This window comes from Ostrea edulis, chromosome 3, assembly GCF_947568905.1.
Source record: "Ostrea edulis chromosome 3, xbOstEdul1.1, whole genome shotgun sequence".
NCBI lineage: Eukaryota > Metazoa > Mollusca > Bivalvia > Ostreida > Ostreidae > Ostrea > Ostrea edulis.
In genome coordinates, this window is record NC_079166.1 from 88,598,602 (window position 1) to 88,616,603 (window position 18,002).

At 38.5% G+C, this 18,002-nt stretch overlaps 1 protein-coding gene across 3 annotated transcripts in view; it reads left to right on the forward strand.

The window, feature by feature from the left end:
* Nucleotides 1-332: 332 nt before the first annotated feature.
* LOC125673678 (X-linked retinitis pigmentosa GTPase regulator-like) overlaps nt 333-18,002 on the forward strand; it is a 37,032-nt gene continuing 19,362 nt past the window's right edge. For 2 of the 3 annotated variants that reach the window (XM_056159331.1, XM_056159333.1), the window contains exons 1-11: nt 333-396; nt 2,807-2,932; nt 3,662-3,754; nt 5,493-5,555; nt 6,858-7,010; nt 7,971-8,120; nt 9,009-9,161; nt 11,655-11,807; nt 12,173-12,297; nt 12,678-12,884; nt 14,934-15,063. In XM_056159331.1, the coding sequence (XP_056015306.1) occupies nt 366-396; nt 2,807-2,932; nt 3,662-3,754; nt 5,493-5,555; nt 6,858-7,010; nt 7,971-8,120; nt 9,009-9,161; nt 11,655-11,807; nt 12,173-12,297; nt 12,678-12,884; nt 14,934-15,063 (1,384 nt within the window). In that variant the 5' untranslated portion in view covers nt 333-365. The remainder of the gene's footprint in view (nt 397-2,806; nt 2,933-3,661; nt 3,755-5,492; nt 5,556-6,857; nt 7,011-7,970; nt 8,121-9,008; nt 9,162-11,654; nt 11,808-12,172; nt 12,298-12,677; nt 12,885-14,933; nt 15,064-18,002) is intronic. The other variant, XM_056159332.1, reaches the window with a different exon arrangement.

Consider the following 18,002-nt stretch of genomic DNA (forward strand, 5'->3'; position numbering starts at 1 on the left):
GAGATCTTATCTATAGCACAGATGTTTTTAAAAAATGCAGGCTTATAGAAAATTAGAATGCAAACAGATATATAGGCCTACACTGAAAATTTTATTTGTTTATGAATTTTTTTTCGAAAGTTAGCTGGATTTGAAATTTAGACTCAGGTCTATTCTCAGTTTAAAGTCACTCGATCCCTTAGCGAGTCGCCGGGTATACCCCGGCCGGATTTTATCAGAATCAAGTATGCTATATAAATAAAGCACGATGTGATATCGAGAATTATCGAATGTGGGCGTGTCTTTCACAATGATAAACAAACGCACGTGTTGGTATTAAAATGTAAACATCCGGGTACTTGTAGAATGTTGTTTAGGATACAGTAATGGCGGCCGGGGACGACTCGGAGATTCCTGGTAAGTCTAAACTTGTCCGGCGGGCGCCGCCGAGCTCAAGCTGCCCATGGGGGGACTGTTGGGGGCACGGGAGGTAACACCCTGAACAACAGCAACATGTTCAACTCCCCACCAAATGCTGCATTACACGGATTTATGCATCTAGTGCGAATTTACGTTTCTCAAAATGAGAAGGGGGGGGGGGGGGATAAATTGTCACATATTTCTGCACATAGTTCTTCTTTCATAGCAAGAGTTTGAAAAGAAATCTGAAATTGATGATCGTAATTTATGATAAATCCTCTAGTTTCAATTTCAAGCAATCACCAGAATTAATACTGTTCTGCTTCAATGCAATATTGCATCACATGAAGTGTGGAATGCTGCTATTACTTTACATGAGATTGATCATGGCTATTTAGTTATATAACTATCTTGTATTCTATATTTTCTATAAGTGCATGATTTAGTAAAAATATGTGGTGTGTGATGGCTGATATAAAATGATTTCTGGTTAACATCAATCTGATTAAAATCAGATATTTGATCCGCCACCCGACATAACAATAATGGAGTGGATCAAAGATCTGATTTTAATCAGATTGGGTTAACATTGTATGTGAAAATGCCATGTAATAATTGATATAGTAGTAGTTTATAGGGCTATACAGACCGTGGACATCGGCAAGGATAGCTCAGTGGTTAGAGCACCTGGCTAGTGATGCAGGGGTTCCGGGTTCGATTCTCGGTCCAGTCACAAATTTTCACCTCTCCTATACTACAGTTGGGGCCGTTGACCACAACTGCAGGTTGTCCTGCCAGGGGCAAAAAAAGAAAATCTTATGTTGTGTACTTTTGATGACAAAAACAAATTGAAGGAAGGAGAAATGTAGTAGTTAAGGCTATACTTGCCATGTGGTTAGAGCACCTGACTAGTAATGCAGGGGTCCTGGGTTTGATTCCTGCCAGGCCAAGATTTTCTCCTCTCCTCTACTACAATATGTTATACTAATATGTTATTGTATATATTCAATATGATAACAGTATAGTATGTGGCTGATACTAATGGGGACGTTTCTTCCTCATCATCTGTTATTCATCTCACCAGTCTGATTAAAATCAGATCTTTGATCCGCTCTGTAATTGTTATATGTCACTACACATTTTAATCAGATTGTCACATCACAGTCACATCACAGTCACATCACAGCCATTCATCAATTTCACTGCCCAGTAAGCTACACCACTGTCACTGTGTCAAGTAGCTCAGTAAGCTACACCACTGTCACTGTGTGTCGAGTAACTCAGTAAGCTACACCACTGTCACTGTGTGTCGAGTAGCTCAGTAAGCTACACCACTGTCACTGTGTGTCGAGTAACTCAGACAGCTACACCACTGTCACTGTGTGTCGAGTAGCTCAGTAAGCTACACCACTGTCACTGTGTGTCGAGTAACTCAGACAGCTACACCACTGTCACTGTGTGCCGAGTAGCTCAGTCAGCTACACCACTGTCACTGTGTGTCGAGTAGCTCAGACAGCTACACCGCTGTCACTGTGTGTCGAGTAGCTCAGTAAGCTACACCACTGTCACTGTGTTCTGAGGTTCCTTTTTGTCATGGTTCAAATTCTCTTTTATTTTCACCTTTTGAATATTTTTTTTTTATATTGTATAAAAATGTGTATATTTTCCTGCGATATAATCTAGTTAAGATGCCTATCCATACTTTATATGAAAGGCATTTATGTATAAGTGAATTCCCAGTACACAGACTCAAACAAGTGGATTATATCTCGAGGTAGCAGACTTTGTTCTGAGTACAGTAATCAGACTCAAATACATGTGCCACGTATAAAAGCATGCTAAGTTTAGATATTTTTTTTTAACTGCTGGATTACACAACAGTATAGCTGCCCCCCCCCCCTCCCCCCCCCCCCCCCCCCGCCCCCCCCCCCTTCTCAGATTTCCTTTTTATAATTTTGATACCATACATTTGTGACATGTTTTAGTGTTGCAAATAAAAAAAATTGTTAGCTGGTTAGTAAGCAAGTATGGGATTAGCCCCAAAGTGATTGAGAACAGATATTACAATTACAAAAATAGTAGTTGACAATAACACACACAATACAATGTACCACGCTGCATTGTAGTAAGAGATCTAATAAAGGCTTCCTCCTTTTTTCACATACTGAAGGCATTGCGATGTGGCAAAAACAACTTTTTTTTTATTGCATTTGTTAGGCCAAAAGTGATAACCTACAATGAATATGGATCAGCTTTTTGTAAAGACTAAAACCAAATCCCCCCCAATGGTTTTTATCTTGTTTTACCCTGCTTTGATCCTTTCAGACTTTAAACGTTGCACACTTAGAAGTTTAGAACTCCATCATTACGATATCAGGTTTGATTTAATCTTTTCTTGATTTTACAGAGTCGGGAGCAGTTTTCACTTTTGGGAGGAGTCGATTTGCGGATAATATACCCAACAAGTTCTGGGTCAGAGGTGACAAGGTCAATGCTGTAGTATGTGGCGACGAACACACAGCACTGGCCACAGGTACAGTTTCATCATTTTTCCTGCTTAATTGTGATACAATGTAAAACGGGTGACAATTCCACATGTTGCCCTACAAAACGTGTGATATTTTCTATGTTATACTGAATGTTTTTCAGTATATATTCTACATGTTCTAAACACTGAACTGTACACATAATCATTCTGTGCAGTTAACAATTTTTATACTGTTACCTGTTGTCATGCATTGTCAACCGTTGCTATGCACTTTTACCCGGAAGGTGTGGTTTAGGCATGCAAGAGGGAACAGTACTTTTTAATGACTGTTTCTAAACCAATCAAATTCATCTAATTTATATGAAAGGATAACAATACAAATTATTACTGTCATATTCTCTGAACAACTGGAAATGATTAGTAATCTCATTGCAGTATTTGATCATTTCAAAGATGTGTTAATTTTTACTTAGAAATTAAAATGCTAAATTATATATATCACAAGACAAAATAGCAATGCCTAGCTATCTAAATTCAGAATACTTTTGTGAGAATCTGAATGAACAAGCTCGTTAGTCATTAAGATGATTACTGTTGCGGTACGCCTGATTATTAACATGATACATAGATAAATGTACTGATATTGCAACACATAAATTTCAATTGCTTCTAGAAGTTGAATGTTTGTGTAAATTGCACAATGTTATATATACATTGTTCATCATTAGATACATTATATTATCTAATTATATCTTTTTTTTATCCCTGTAACAGAGAGTGGGCGCCTCTTCACGTTTGGGATGAATGACTGGGGTCAGCTGGGTGTGGATTCAATAAAAGTGTCCACCAAACCATGCTGTGTGAAAAGTAAGTCATGTTAGAAGTGATTAGTGGTCAGTACAAGTCATGTTAGAAGTGTTTAGTGGTCAGTACAAGTCATGTTAGAAGTGATTAGTGGTCAGTACAAGTCATGTTAGAAGTGATTAGTGGTCAGTACAAGTCATGTTAGAAGTGATTAATGGCCAGTACAAGTCATGTTAGAAGTGATTAGTGGTCAGTACAAGTCATGTTAGAAGTGATTAGTGGTCAGTACAAGTCATGTTAGAAGTGATTAGTGGTCAGTACAAGTCATGTTAGAAGTGATTAGTGGTCAGTACAAGTCATGTTAGAAGTGATTAGTGGTCAGTACAAGTCATGTTAGAAGTGATTAGTGGTCAGTACAAGTCATGTTAGAAGTGATTAGTGGTCAGTACAAGTCATGTTAGAAGTGATTAGTGGTCAGTACAAGTCATGTTAGAAGTGATTAATGGTCAGTACAAGTCATGTTAGAAGTGATTAGTGGTCAGTACAAGTCATGTTAGAAGTGATTAGTGGTCAGTACAAGTCATGTTAGAAGTGATTAGTGGTCAGTACAAGTCATGTTAGAAGTGATTAGTGGTCAGTACAAGTCATGTTAGAAGTGATTAGTGGTCAGTACAAGTCATGTTAGAAGTGATTAATGGCCAGTACAAGTCATGTTAGAAGTGATTAGTGGTCAGTACAAGTCATGTTAGAAGTGATTAGTGGTCAGTACAAGTCATGTTAGAAGTGATTAATGGCCAGTACAAGTCATGTTAGAAGTGATTAATGGTCAGTACAAGTCATGTTAGAAGTGATTAGTGGTCAGTACAAGTCATGTTAGAAGTGATTAATGGTCAGTACAAGTCATGTTAGAAGTGATTAGTGGTCAGTACAAGTCATGTTAGAAGTGATTAGTGGTCAGTACAAGTCATGTTAGAAGTGATTAATGGCCAGTACAAGTCATGTTAGAAGTGATTAGTGGTCAGTACAAGTCATGTTAGAAGTGATTAGTGGTCAGTACAAGTCATGTTAGAAGTGATTAATGGCCAGTACAAGTCATGTTAGAAGTGATTAATGGTCAGTACAAGTCATGTTAGAAGTGATTAGTGGTCAGTACAAGTCATGTTAGAAGTGATTAATGGTCAGTACAAGTCATGTTAGAAGTGATTAGTGGTCAGTACAAGTCATGTTAGAAGTGATTAGTGGTCAGTACAAGTCATGTTAGAAGTGATTAATGGCCAGTACAAGTCATGTTAGAAGTGATTAGTGGTCAGTACAAGTCATGTTAGAAGTGATTAGTGGTCAGTACAAGTCATGTTAGAAGTGATTAGTGGTCAGTACAAGTCATGTTAGAAGTGATTAGTGGTCAGTACAAGTCATGTTAGAAGTGATTAATGGCCAGTGCAAGTCAGTACTACTGTGATTATATAGTGATCAGTCAATATTGTGCTCTTGGTTAGTGCAGTAAAACTGTAGATTGACCTTGTCAGCATGCTGTACTTATATATAATAGTTTGAATTGTTTAGTATGATACGATACTTATTGACTGGTAATTCTGTTCATAGGTAGGTATCGCCCAGTCTTAGTTAAGGTCGTAGTGCATCATGAACTTGGCTATTAACCAGTTGATAAATGTAATGTTATTGATGATAATATTGTTACAGTAATGTCATGAAATATTGCACATCATATATATACCTGATCTTTTAGATAATGTAACTAAGTACTAGCTAATATTTTCATGGTATATTGTACTATATTTAGAGCTGAAACCAGAGAAGGTGACCTTGGTAGCCTGTGGAAGGATTCATACTATAGTAGCCACTGGTGAGTCATACAAATATCACTACAGAAGTCTGTCCTATTGACTGGTGAGTCATACAAATATCACTACAGAAGTCTGTCCTATTGACTGGTGAGTCATACAAATATCACTACAGAAGTATGTCATATTGACTGGTGAGTCATACAAATATCACTACAGAAGTCTGTCATATTGACTGGTGAGTCACTACAGAAGTCTGTCATATTGACTGGAGAGTCATACAAATATCACTACAGAAGTCTGTCATATTGACTGGTGAGTCATACAAATATCACTACAGAAGTCTGTCATATTGACTGGTGAGTCACTACAGAAGTCTGTCATATTGACTGGAGAGTCACTACAGAAGTCTGTCATATTGACTGGAGAGTCACTACAGAAGTCTGTCATATAGACTGGTGAGTCACTACAGAAATCTGTCGTATTGACTGGTGAGTCACTACAGAAGTCTGTCATATTGACTGGTGAGTCACTACAGAAATCTGTCGTATTGACTGGTGAGTCACTATAGACCTTTATAGTATTGACTGATAACAGTAACACAATGGTAGTCACATGGCTCTGTGACATACATGTATCTATAGTGGGGGTTATGGGGGATACAACCCCACATGATTGCCATCTCTTTGGAAATCTTCAACAAACAGGATCATTTTGTGCCTTTTGGGTGTGTGTGTATGTGCATGTCCCATTTCATAGGGAAGAAAAGATATCTTTTTGGTTCACAACCCCTCTTCCCTCATTTAAATTCCCTGTGAGGTAGCCACATGATTGATAGTCGGTATACAGGGTTATTTTTGCCCTTCTATCCATGCAGACGGTTTTGCCTCCCAGACAAAGACAGAACACTATTTTGCCCTGTCTTAAATTCACTTACTGACAACGAGGGTGAAAGGAGGGAAAATAAACAGGGGAAACATTTCCCTGTGCGCTGTATTGACAGACAAACAGTAGTGACAGTCCCAACATGATTGTTACTGTAAACCAACTTATATTTTCATGCGAGAAATTTCCCTGAGATTCGTGAGAACCATGGCGTCACAAATATTTTGTGCCATGAACCAGTCCTGCAATGTCTCTGATATTTGTTTCAGATTATCTGGTAAATTAATCACAAATAAAGTTGTCGATAATAAGAGTTGGGTCACAATATATTGACACAACAGTAGTCACATGACTACTCTCTAGACTTATACTATTACAGGAGGAGACGGGGAAATGTATTAGGGGTAACGTCTATGTATTAAATAGAAATTTTGTATTCCATGAGCTCACAGTTTGCCAATGATCTACATTTGTTTCAGAATCAGGCAGTCTATACACATTTGGTGCCAATGGTGATGGACAGCTGGGAGTAGAAGACATTCCCAGCAGTAACTCACCAATCAAAGTGGAGTGTGAACCACGACAATACACAGCACTGGCAGCAGGGGCAGATCACTCCGTCGCTCTCACAGGTTTGTATCAGGGGCAGATCACTCCGTCGCTCTCGCAGGTTTGTATCAGGGGCACACAACTCTGCCACTCTCTAAAGTGTGGATCAGGGGCTAAAATGTGAAACCCGCTGAAATATGAACCTGCTGAAATATTAATCCAGCTGTACTGAGTTCTGTTAAAAATATGAACCCCACCAGACTATGAACAAACTGTGAACCCTGCTGAAATGTGGCCCCCATTGATTTGTGAACCTTGCTAGAATTTTACTCCTGCTGAGATATGAACCCCTTTGAATATGAACTCCTCTAAAAACATGGAAAACAGTTCATTATAACCAAACTTTATTATACAGTAAAACAGGGTTATAGCAAACCTCCAGGGACATTGTAAACAGTTCATTATAACCAAACTTTATTATACAGTAAAACACAGTTGTAGCGAACCTCCAGGGAGACGGAAAACAGTTTGTTTTAAGGATGTTTTACAGTACACATACAATATCTTTAATGTAGTAATGTTAATTAAGATTTACACAATTATACTTAATTAGTTGATGATTGATATAATATGGAGCGGGGTGTTGTAGGTTATGTTTTATGATGAAATGACTGTGTTCTATTCCAGCTGATGGAGACCTCTATGTGTGGGGAGGGAGGATGTGTTTATGTTGTGTGTGTGTGTGTGTGTGTGTAGGGAGGGGGATGTGTTTATGTTGTGTGTGTGTGGCGAGGGGGATGTGTTTATGATGAAATGACTGTGTTCTATTCCAGCTGATGGAGACCTCTATGTGTGGGGAGGGAGGATGTGTTTATGTTGTGTGTGTGTAGGGAGGGGGATGTGTTTATGAAGTGTAATGACTGTGTTCTATTCCAGCTGATGGAGACCTCTATGTGTGGGGAGGGAGGATGTGTTTATGTTGTGTGTGTGTGTGTGGGGAGGGGGATGTGTTTATGATGTATAATGACTGTGTTCTATTCCAGCTGATGGAGACCTCTATGTGTGGGGAGGGAGCAGTGAAGGACAGCTTGGTATGGGAGACACGGAAGACCAGCCCAAGCCGACCTTACTAAAAACAGACCACAAGGTCATCAGCGTGGCCTGTGGCTACTACCACACGGCCATTGTTACAGGTACAGTCCTCATATTTACTACCACACGGCCATTGTTACAGGTACAGTCCTCGTATATACTACCACACGAACATTGTTACAGGTGATTCCCGGGCGCGTAGCTGCCCATACGAAGTACGCAAATGCGTACACATCATTTGAGAGAGAGAGATTTTTGCCGTTAAATTATCCATGCCTCAAAAAATAACTGTAAAACAAATGTAAAGTCAGTCCAAGTACACATGGTAAGTTGGCATAATAAAACACTTTAGAAAATAATTTTGTGAATTCTTTTGGGTTTGGAAATTGACAAAAAACTCTGTTTCTATGCACAGAAATTAGGTCATTTCATCATTGGTAAAACCTAGAAGCTTCCGGGGTCTTCGCTCCCTGGGCCCTGGACCCACTGGCGGCTCCCAGCCCCTTTGCCATATTTTGTGTGCACTTCATTTTCTTTCTGGCTCTGTGCCAGTTTCTGTTCAATTTTACAAACTCTCACATTATCCATGGTTACCTTAATTACATGCGTTATAAAATCTTTGGATTGCAACATAAAAAATTCTCAGTCTCCTGTACTCAGAGGTATGAGTAGACACGACAAAAAGCTTCACAAGTTCTCAGTGACTTCTTGTCTCTGATTGGCTCAGAGGGAAGCAATGTGATGTATGTGATATAATTGTTGAGCACGGAGCTTCTCCTGAAAGATATGGCTCAAAAATACATGTCAAAAAACTGACTACATAGTCATGATAATTTGATACAGTAACTATAGTTCTGTGAAATTAATAATAAAAAAAATGAATTCAAATTTTTGATGGACATTCTGTTAAAAGTTCTTCAAGGTGTGTAGTGGTAAAACTGCAAGTGATAACACTTAATGCATTTTATGGAAGAATTTGGATTTTGTAGAAAACGGAGAGGTGTTTACATTTGGAGAAAGCGACGGTGGAAAGCTGGGATTGGGAGATGACTGCGATCAAGCCTTCATACCACGGAAAGTGGACATTCCAGAAAAGGGCAGATCAGTGGCCTGTGGAGGGTCACACACTGTAGTACTGACCGGTAAGTGGACATTCCAGAAAAGGGCAGATCAGTGTTCTGTGGAGGGTCACACACTGTAGTACTGACCAGTAAGTGGACATCACAGAGAGCCCAGTTTGTGGCATTTAGTGGTCACACAGTAAACAGACTCCATAAGGTAACCCACACTGTAATCCTGACCAGTAAATGGACATGATATGGAAACCTTGTGTATGATTGGGGAGGAAGGGGGGGGGGGTCCCACATTTGTTCAAATATTCATTTTTCGACTTCTTTATAAATTTCTTATAGTCTTGTGAGATATTACCCAGCACTCTTCATGTCTGCTATCTGTTCAGCATGACTGAGATATTACCCAGCAGTCACTTTGTTTGATATCTGTTCAGCATGACTGAGATATTACCCAGCAGTCACTTTGTTTGATATCTGTTCAGCATGACTGAGATATTACCCAGCAGTCATTTTGTCTGATATCTGTTAAACATGACTGAGATATTACCCAGCAGTCATTTTGTCTGATATTTGTTCAGCATGACTGAGATATTACCCAGCAGTCATTTTGTCAGATATCTGTTAAACATGGCTGAGATATTACCCAGCAGTCACTTTGTCTGATATCTGTTCAGCATGAAGCTTACTACCCGTAGCACCCTTTATATATAGAGCATTCCTGAGATCTATCCATCCCTGTTTGTCATTGGCTGGCTATCCAAAAGAGAGCTGTCGTGTTGTTGTCCATGACCAAGCTATTTTTGTATCAGAATTCTCAGTATTATGAAGAGGCACAGATGACTTGATTTTGACTACCTTAAAGCTATGAACTGCAAGTGTAAATGTGGTCTGATGAATTTTATTCAAATATTTTGTGACTAGCCATTTTGAATGTGAAAAAGTGAATGCATTTATAACGCCATCTCACTTGTGGGATGATTGTGACCTTGTCCTTTTCTTGGCACCTGTGTGACAAATGATAAAGTGCAGATGGTTAAGGGCTTTATGATTTCATAATATCATTCTGATAATAATTAATGTAATGTGTAGATATTTTTTTATGTTAATGTCACCGATTGTGTTTGATATGTAGATATCTTATGATATTGACATCAATAATTATTACATGTGATATATTAATATCTTGTGATAGTGACATTTATAATTATTACATTTGATATATTAATATCTTGTGATCGTGACATTTATAATTATTACATTTGATATATTAATATCTTGTGATAGTGACATTTATAATTATTACATTTGATATATTAATATCTTGTGATCGTGACATTTATAATTATTACATTTGATATATTAATATCTTGTGATCGTGACATTTATAATTATTACATTTGATATATTAATATCTTGTGATCGTGACATTTATAATTATTACATTTGATATATTAATATCTTATGATATTGACATCAATAATTATTACATGTGATATATTAATATCTTGTGATCGTGACATTTATAATTATTACATTTGATATATTAATATCTTGTGATAGTGACATTTATAATTATTACATTTGATATATTAATATCTTGTGATCGTGACATTTATAATTTTGTTTGTTTATTGGTTGTTTAATGTTCTTCTCGAGAATTTTTCACTCAATACATATGGAGACGTCACCATTGCCAGTGAAGGGCTGCAAAATTTAGGCAGATGCTCGGCGCTTACGGCCTTTGAGCAGGGAGGGATCTTTATCGTGTCACACCTGCTGTGACACGGGGCCTTGGTTTTTGTGGTCTCGTCTGAAGGACCTCCCCATTTAGTTGCCTCTTGAGACAATCAAGGGGTACTGAGGACCTCTAACCGAGATCATTGCGAGAATGATTGTTTAATATATAGATACCGTATGTCTCTTATGATATCAACATCAGTAATTATAGTGTTTGATAAGTAGATATCTCGGGATATTGACAACAATGATAGTGTTTGATAAATAGATATCTCAGGATATTGACAACAATGATAGTGTTTGATAAATAGATATCTCAGGATATTGACAACAATGATAGTGTTTGATAAATAGATATCTCGGGATATTGACAACAATGATAGTGTTTGATAAATAGATATCTCGGGGTATTGACAACAATGATAGTGTTTGATAAATAGATATCTCAGGGTATTGACAACAATGATAGTGTTTGATAAGTAGATATCTCAGGGTATTGACAACAATGATAGTGTTTGATAAATAGATATCTCGGGATATTGACAACAATGATAGTGTTTGATAAATAGATATCTCAGGATATTGACAACAATGATAGTGTTTGATAAGTAGATATCTCGGGATATTGACAACAATGATAGTGTTTGATAAATAGATATCTCAGGATATTGACAACAATGATAGTGTTTGATAAGTAGATATCTCGGGATATTGACAACAATGATAGTGTTTGATAAGTAGATATCTCAGGATATTGACAACAATGATAGTGTTTGATAAGTAGAGATATCTTGTGATATTTTAGCTTCACTGATTGTTTTTCAGAGTGTGGCAAAATTTACACGTTTGGAGAGGGCAGTCATGGACAGCTGGGTCACGGAACAAGAGTACAGAATTCCACGTCACCTCACAGTCTCAATTTCAAGTTCAAGGTCACACAGATAGCCGCTGGGGAAAATCATACAGCTTTAATTACAGGTAACACTTTAATTACAGGTGACACTTTAATTACAGGTAACACTTTAATTACAGGTGACACTTTAATTACAGGTAACACTTTAATTACAGGTAACAAGTCTTCGTATTCTTTGGAAAGCATTATAAAGAGGCACCAATGATTGGAATATTTTTGTTTTGACTACCCAAAGCTATGAAATGTTGTTACCTGTGATTTATCATATCATTGTTATTACCTGTGACCATTGGATACATCTCGGGAGAGATGAGAAATAAATGCTTCTCAAACAGAGTGGGGTATTCAATGAGGATTTCTGTTTGCCACCGCCTAGAATAAATTCCATTATGAAATTATATTAAAAACAATTTGACAATGTTTGTTGTAGAGAGAGGTCAATTGTTCACATTTGGAGATGCACGTCATGGGAAATTGGGGCTTAATCAGGAAAACTACTCAAATCAATTCATCCCAAGGAAATCTGAGCGCTTCAGCAGGTTTAATGTCAGCCAAGTAAGTCAGTCTCAAACAGGTGCTTTAATCAGTACTTCCCAAGTAAGTCTATCTCAAACAGGTGCTTTAATCAGTACTTAAGTAAATCTATCTCAAACAGGTACTTAAATCAGTACTTCTCAAGTAAGTCTATCTCAAACAGGTGCTTTAATCAGTACTTCTCGAGTAAGTCTATCTCAAACAGGTACTCTAATCAGTACTTCTCCAGTAAGTTTATCTTTGTTACAGGTGCTTTAATCAATACTTCTCCAGTAAGTGACTTAATGTTTTATCTGTATATAGGTTTCCATAGTTACGTTTTGTTTTAGAAGTGACCTTGCTTTATCTGTAGGTTTCCAGATTTATTTCTTGTTTTAGGAGTGACCTTATTTTATTTGTAGGTCGCCTGTGGGGGATGTCACATGATAGTACTGGCACATCTCCGCCTTCAGAACGGCGACATGGACAGCCTGCCCTCAGAAGAGGAGGATGAAAATGAAAATCTGAACAAAACCAACCTCAATCAATCGATAAAGGTTGACGGCTCTGTGGACCTTGGTGGGAGCTTCGGGGCCAGAGATCGGCGGCGGCAGGAGACTATCAAACGGGTAATTATTCAGAAAACTTCAGTAGTTGTCCACGTAATAAATGATTAACCAGAAGTGTCAGAAAACTTCTGTAGGCGTCCACGTAATAATAAAATCAGTCAGAAGTCGTGTGTCAGAAAACTTCAGTAGCTGTCCACGTAATAATAAAATCAGTCAGAAGTCGTGTGTCAGAAAACTTCAGTAGCTGTCCACGTAATAATAAAATCAGTCAGAAGTCGTGTGTTGGAAAACTTCAGTAGCTGTCCACATAATAATAAAATCAGTCAGAAGTCGTGTGTCAGAAAACTTCAATAGCTGTCCACGTAATAATAAAATCAGTCAGAAGTCGTGTGTCAGAAAACTTCAGTAGCTGTCCACGTAATAATAAAATCAGTCAGAAGTCGTGTGTCGGAAAACTTCAGTAGCTGTCCACATAATAATAAAATCAGTCAGAAGTCGTGTGTCAGAAAACTTCAATAGCTGTCCACGTAATAATAAAATCAGTCAGAAGTCGTGTGTCAGAAAACTTCAGTAGCTGTCCACGTAATAAATCAGTCAGAAGTCGTGTGTCAGAAAACTTCAGTAGTTGTCCATGTAATAAATCAGTCAGAAGTCGTGTGTCAGAAAACTTCTGTAGCCGTCCACGTAACAGGGCTTGAAGCTAACTTTTTGTGTCACCAGTCCAGCCGGACTGATAGGGTATAATTTCAACGAGTCCGCAGAAAAATTTACCAGTCCAACAGAGTTTTCCCAGAAATAATTAAACATATTTCGTTAATGTTATTAAAATGAAATTTAACTCAATATGCCTCAGACAATATTGTAACACTTAAATGTGGGATTTATATTTACAAATCAGATTCCTCTGATATCTACATATCGAAGCATGCCAAATGTGTGTATAAATTTCAAAAGTATAATTTCCAAAATGATGCTTTAGAAAATTAATCAGTCCCATTGGAATAACTAAAACAAATGTCAGTCAGTCCGCCAGACTTTTAACCAGTCACAGACTGACGGGCATATGTTAATTTCGAGCCCTGCGTAATAAATCAGTCAGAAGTCATGTGTCAGAAAACTTCTGTAGCCGCCCACGTAATAAACGATCAAAATCAGGCAGAGAGTTTGAGTGATTTATCAATTACAGTTTTTTAATTTTGGTGCCGTGTTGTGTTAGAGAAATTTATTAACTTGATTAGGTGTACTCGTTATTTGTGGAAAGGCTTTCTTTCGAAGGACACAAACATTCTAAGTTGGAGCATAATTTCATTCGACAAAGGGTAGATAACTATGTATTCACATTTACTGAAAATAATTATAGTCCAAATTAAGGTGGATCGTTACACCAAAAATTCTATTTAATGACTCATTAAAATACCTCGTATGAAGTATGATTTCACCATCAAAAAAGTGACACAAGCTCTCATGAGTTACCCTATAAAAATCAGCATGATGTCACGATGCTGAAATAAGAATCATAGCATTGTTTAAAGATTATACATTCTGAAGGGGTGAAATCCACACTTTTGAATTAGACAACATTCTAAATTTAAGTATTGATTATAGAATTGGAAGTTGGTGCTGAAATACATGTATGAGAAGTTCTGAATATTGATGTGTTATTAAAAATACAACGTTGTTAGCTTAAAAATGTTAACATCAATCCTTCAAAATACTCTTCATTGAGTTAAATACACTTTCCAAGTCTTTTTATCAACGTGGAAAATGCTGATCTGTATGCCACTTTAGGTACACCATTTATACACTGGTAACAGCACTTTAGGTCCTCCCTTTATACATTGGGAAACAGTCCTTCTGACTGGTTCAGAGAATATTCTTAGAATATATTTTAATTTGGTAACCACTGTCCTGTAATTTAATTGGTGTCCTAGATTTCTGATGTAACTACATGTATATGCATAAACAAATCAGTAACAGATTTCCAGGAAGTGTAATTAATCTAATACATTAAATGTTTTAGTATATCAACAAAAAAATACATAATTATGTTTTATGAATGAATTAAATCATTTGCTTATTTAGATTAATATAATTTTTTTTTCCTTTCAGGCACCATCATTAAACCGAACTTTGCCAGCACTCACTAGTAACGCAAAAAATGTCAATTCTCTCAGTGCCACTCACCCCCCTAAACCCTCACCCCAAGGGAAACGGCCACTACCACAGGCAGCTAAACCAGGTGTGTAACAGCCTGACATACTCACCTGTACACACACAACAGCCTGACATACTCACCTGTACACACTCACACACACACAACAACCTGACAATCTCACTTGTACACACACACACCAACCTGACATACTCACCTGTACACACACACAACAGCCTAACATACTCACCTGTATACACACACAACAACCTGACATACTCACCTGTACACACTCACACACACAACAGCCTAACATACTCACCTGTACACACACACAACAACCTGACAATCTCACTTGTACACACACACAACAACCTGACATACTCACCTGTACACACACACAACAACCTGACATACTCACCTGTACACACACAACAGCCTAACATACTCACCTGTACCTACACACACACAACAACCTGACAATCTCACTTGTACACACACACAACAACCTGACATACTCACCTGTACACACACACAACAGCCTGACATACTCACCTGTACACACACACAACAGCCTAACATACTCACCTGTACACACACACAACAGCCTAACATACTCACCTGTACACACACACAACAACCTGACAATCTCACTTGTACACACACACAACAACCTGACATACTCACCTGTACACACACACAACAGCCTAACATACTCACCTGTACACACACACAACAGCCTGACATACTCACCTGTACACACTCACACACAACAACCTGACATACTCACCTGTACACACACACAACAGCCTAACATACTCACCTGTACACACTCACACACAACAACCTGACATACTCACCTGTACACACACACAACAACCTGACATACTCACCTGTACACACACACAACAACCTGACAATCTCACCTGTACACACTCACACACACACAACAACCTGACATACTCACCTGTATACACACACAACAGCCTGAAAAACTCACCTGTACACACACACAACAACCTGACATACTCACCTGTACACACACACAACAGCCTGAAAAACTCACCTGTACACACTCACACACAACAACCTGACATACTCACCTGTACACACACACAACAACCTGACATACTCACCTGTATACACACACAACAGCCTGAAAAACTCACCTGTACACACACACAACAACCTGACATACTCACCTGTACACACACACAACAGCCTGAAAAACTCACCTGTACACAATCACACATAACAACCTGACATACTCACCTGTACACACACACAATAGCCTGACATACTCACCTGTACACACTCACACACAGCCTGACATACTCACCTGTACACACACACAACAACCTGACATACTCACCTGTACACACACACACAACAACCTGACATACTCACCTGTACACACACACAACAACCTGACATACTCACCTGTACACACACACAGCAACCTGACATACTCACCTGTACACACACACACAACAGCCTAACATACTCACCTGTACACACACACAACAGCCTAACATACTCACCTGTACACACACACAACAACAACCTGACATACTCACCTGTACACACACACAACAACAACCTGACATACTCACCTGTACACACACAACAACCTGACATACTCACCTGTACACACTCACACAACAACCTGACATACTCACCTGTACACACACACAACAACCTGACATACTCACCTGTACACACACACAGAACAACCTGACATACTCACCTGTACACACACACACAACAACCTGACATACTCACCTGTACACACACACAACAGCCTGACATACTCACCTGCACACACTCAACAACAACCTGACATACTCACCTGTACACACACACACAACAACCTGACATACTCACCTGTACACACACACACAACAACCTGACATACTCACCTGTACACACACACACAACAACCTGACATACTCACCTGTACACACACACAACAGCCTAACATACTCACCTGTACCTACACACACACAACAGCCTGACATACTCACCTGTACACACTCACAACAGCCTGACATACTCACCTGTACACACACACAACAGCCTGACATACTCACCTGTACACACTCACACACAACAGCCTAACATACTCACCTGTACACACACACACAACAGCCTGACATACTCACCTGTACACACACACAACAGCCTAACATACTCACCTGTACACACACAACAGCCTGACAATCTCACCTGTACCTACACACACACAACAGCCTAACATACTCACCTGTACACACACACAACAGCCTGACATACTCACCTGTACACACTCACACACAACAACCTGACATACTCACCTGCACACACTCACACAACAGCCTGACATACTCACCTGTACACACACACACACAACAACCTGACATACTCACCTGCACACACTCACACATATTTCAGGTGTCTATTGATATGATAACCAAATCTGAATTGTCACATCTTCACAAACTAACAGGTTTCATTTTGCTTAACTCTTTCAAATCATCAGACTGATTGTCTGTCTAAAACTGTTATATTCCTGTGTTCTGTGCATGCAAGTTATTGCCTCATCAAGGAGTCTTTTTCCCCTCTGACTGCTGTTGTTAAAGTCGTGCTTGTTTTTTTTTTTTTGTTAATGTTCTTCTCTGAGAATGGTTGATAAGGCTGTTACAAGATCGGTGACTATACATGTTCGTTTCACTGTGTGCTATACACAGGGTAGATAATTACAGAGTAATATGCAGTGTTTTTCACCAGTGGGGGGCTGAACAGAAGAGGTCAATCCATTGAATCTTTGCTGTTTTATCGGGTGATGAAAGAAGCAAGCATTGCAGAAAATATTCATAACCCGCATTAGTGGGGTTACTGTAAAGTGGTTATTTATCGACTGGGAGAAGCTTAATATGTGAAATACGCCAATTATTGACTGGGAGAATCTTAATATGTGAAATACACCAACGATCGACTGGGAGACTTTGAGAAGCTTAATATGTGAAATGCACCAACGATTGACTGAG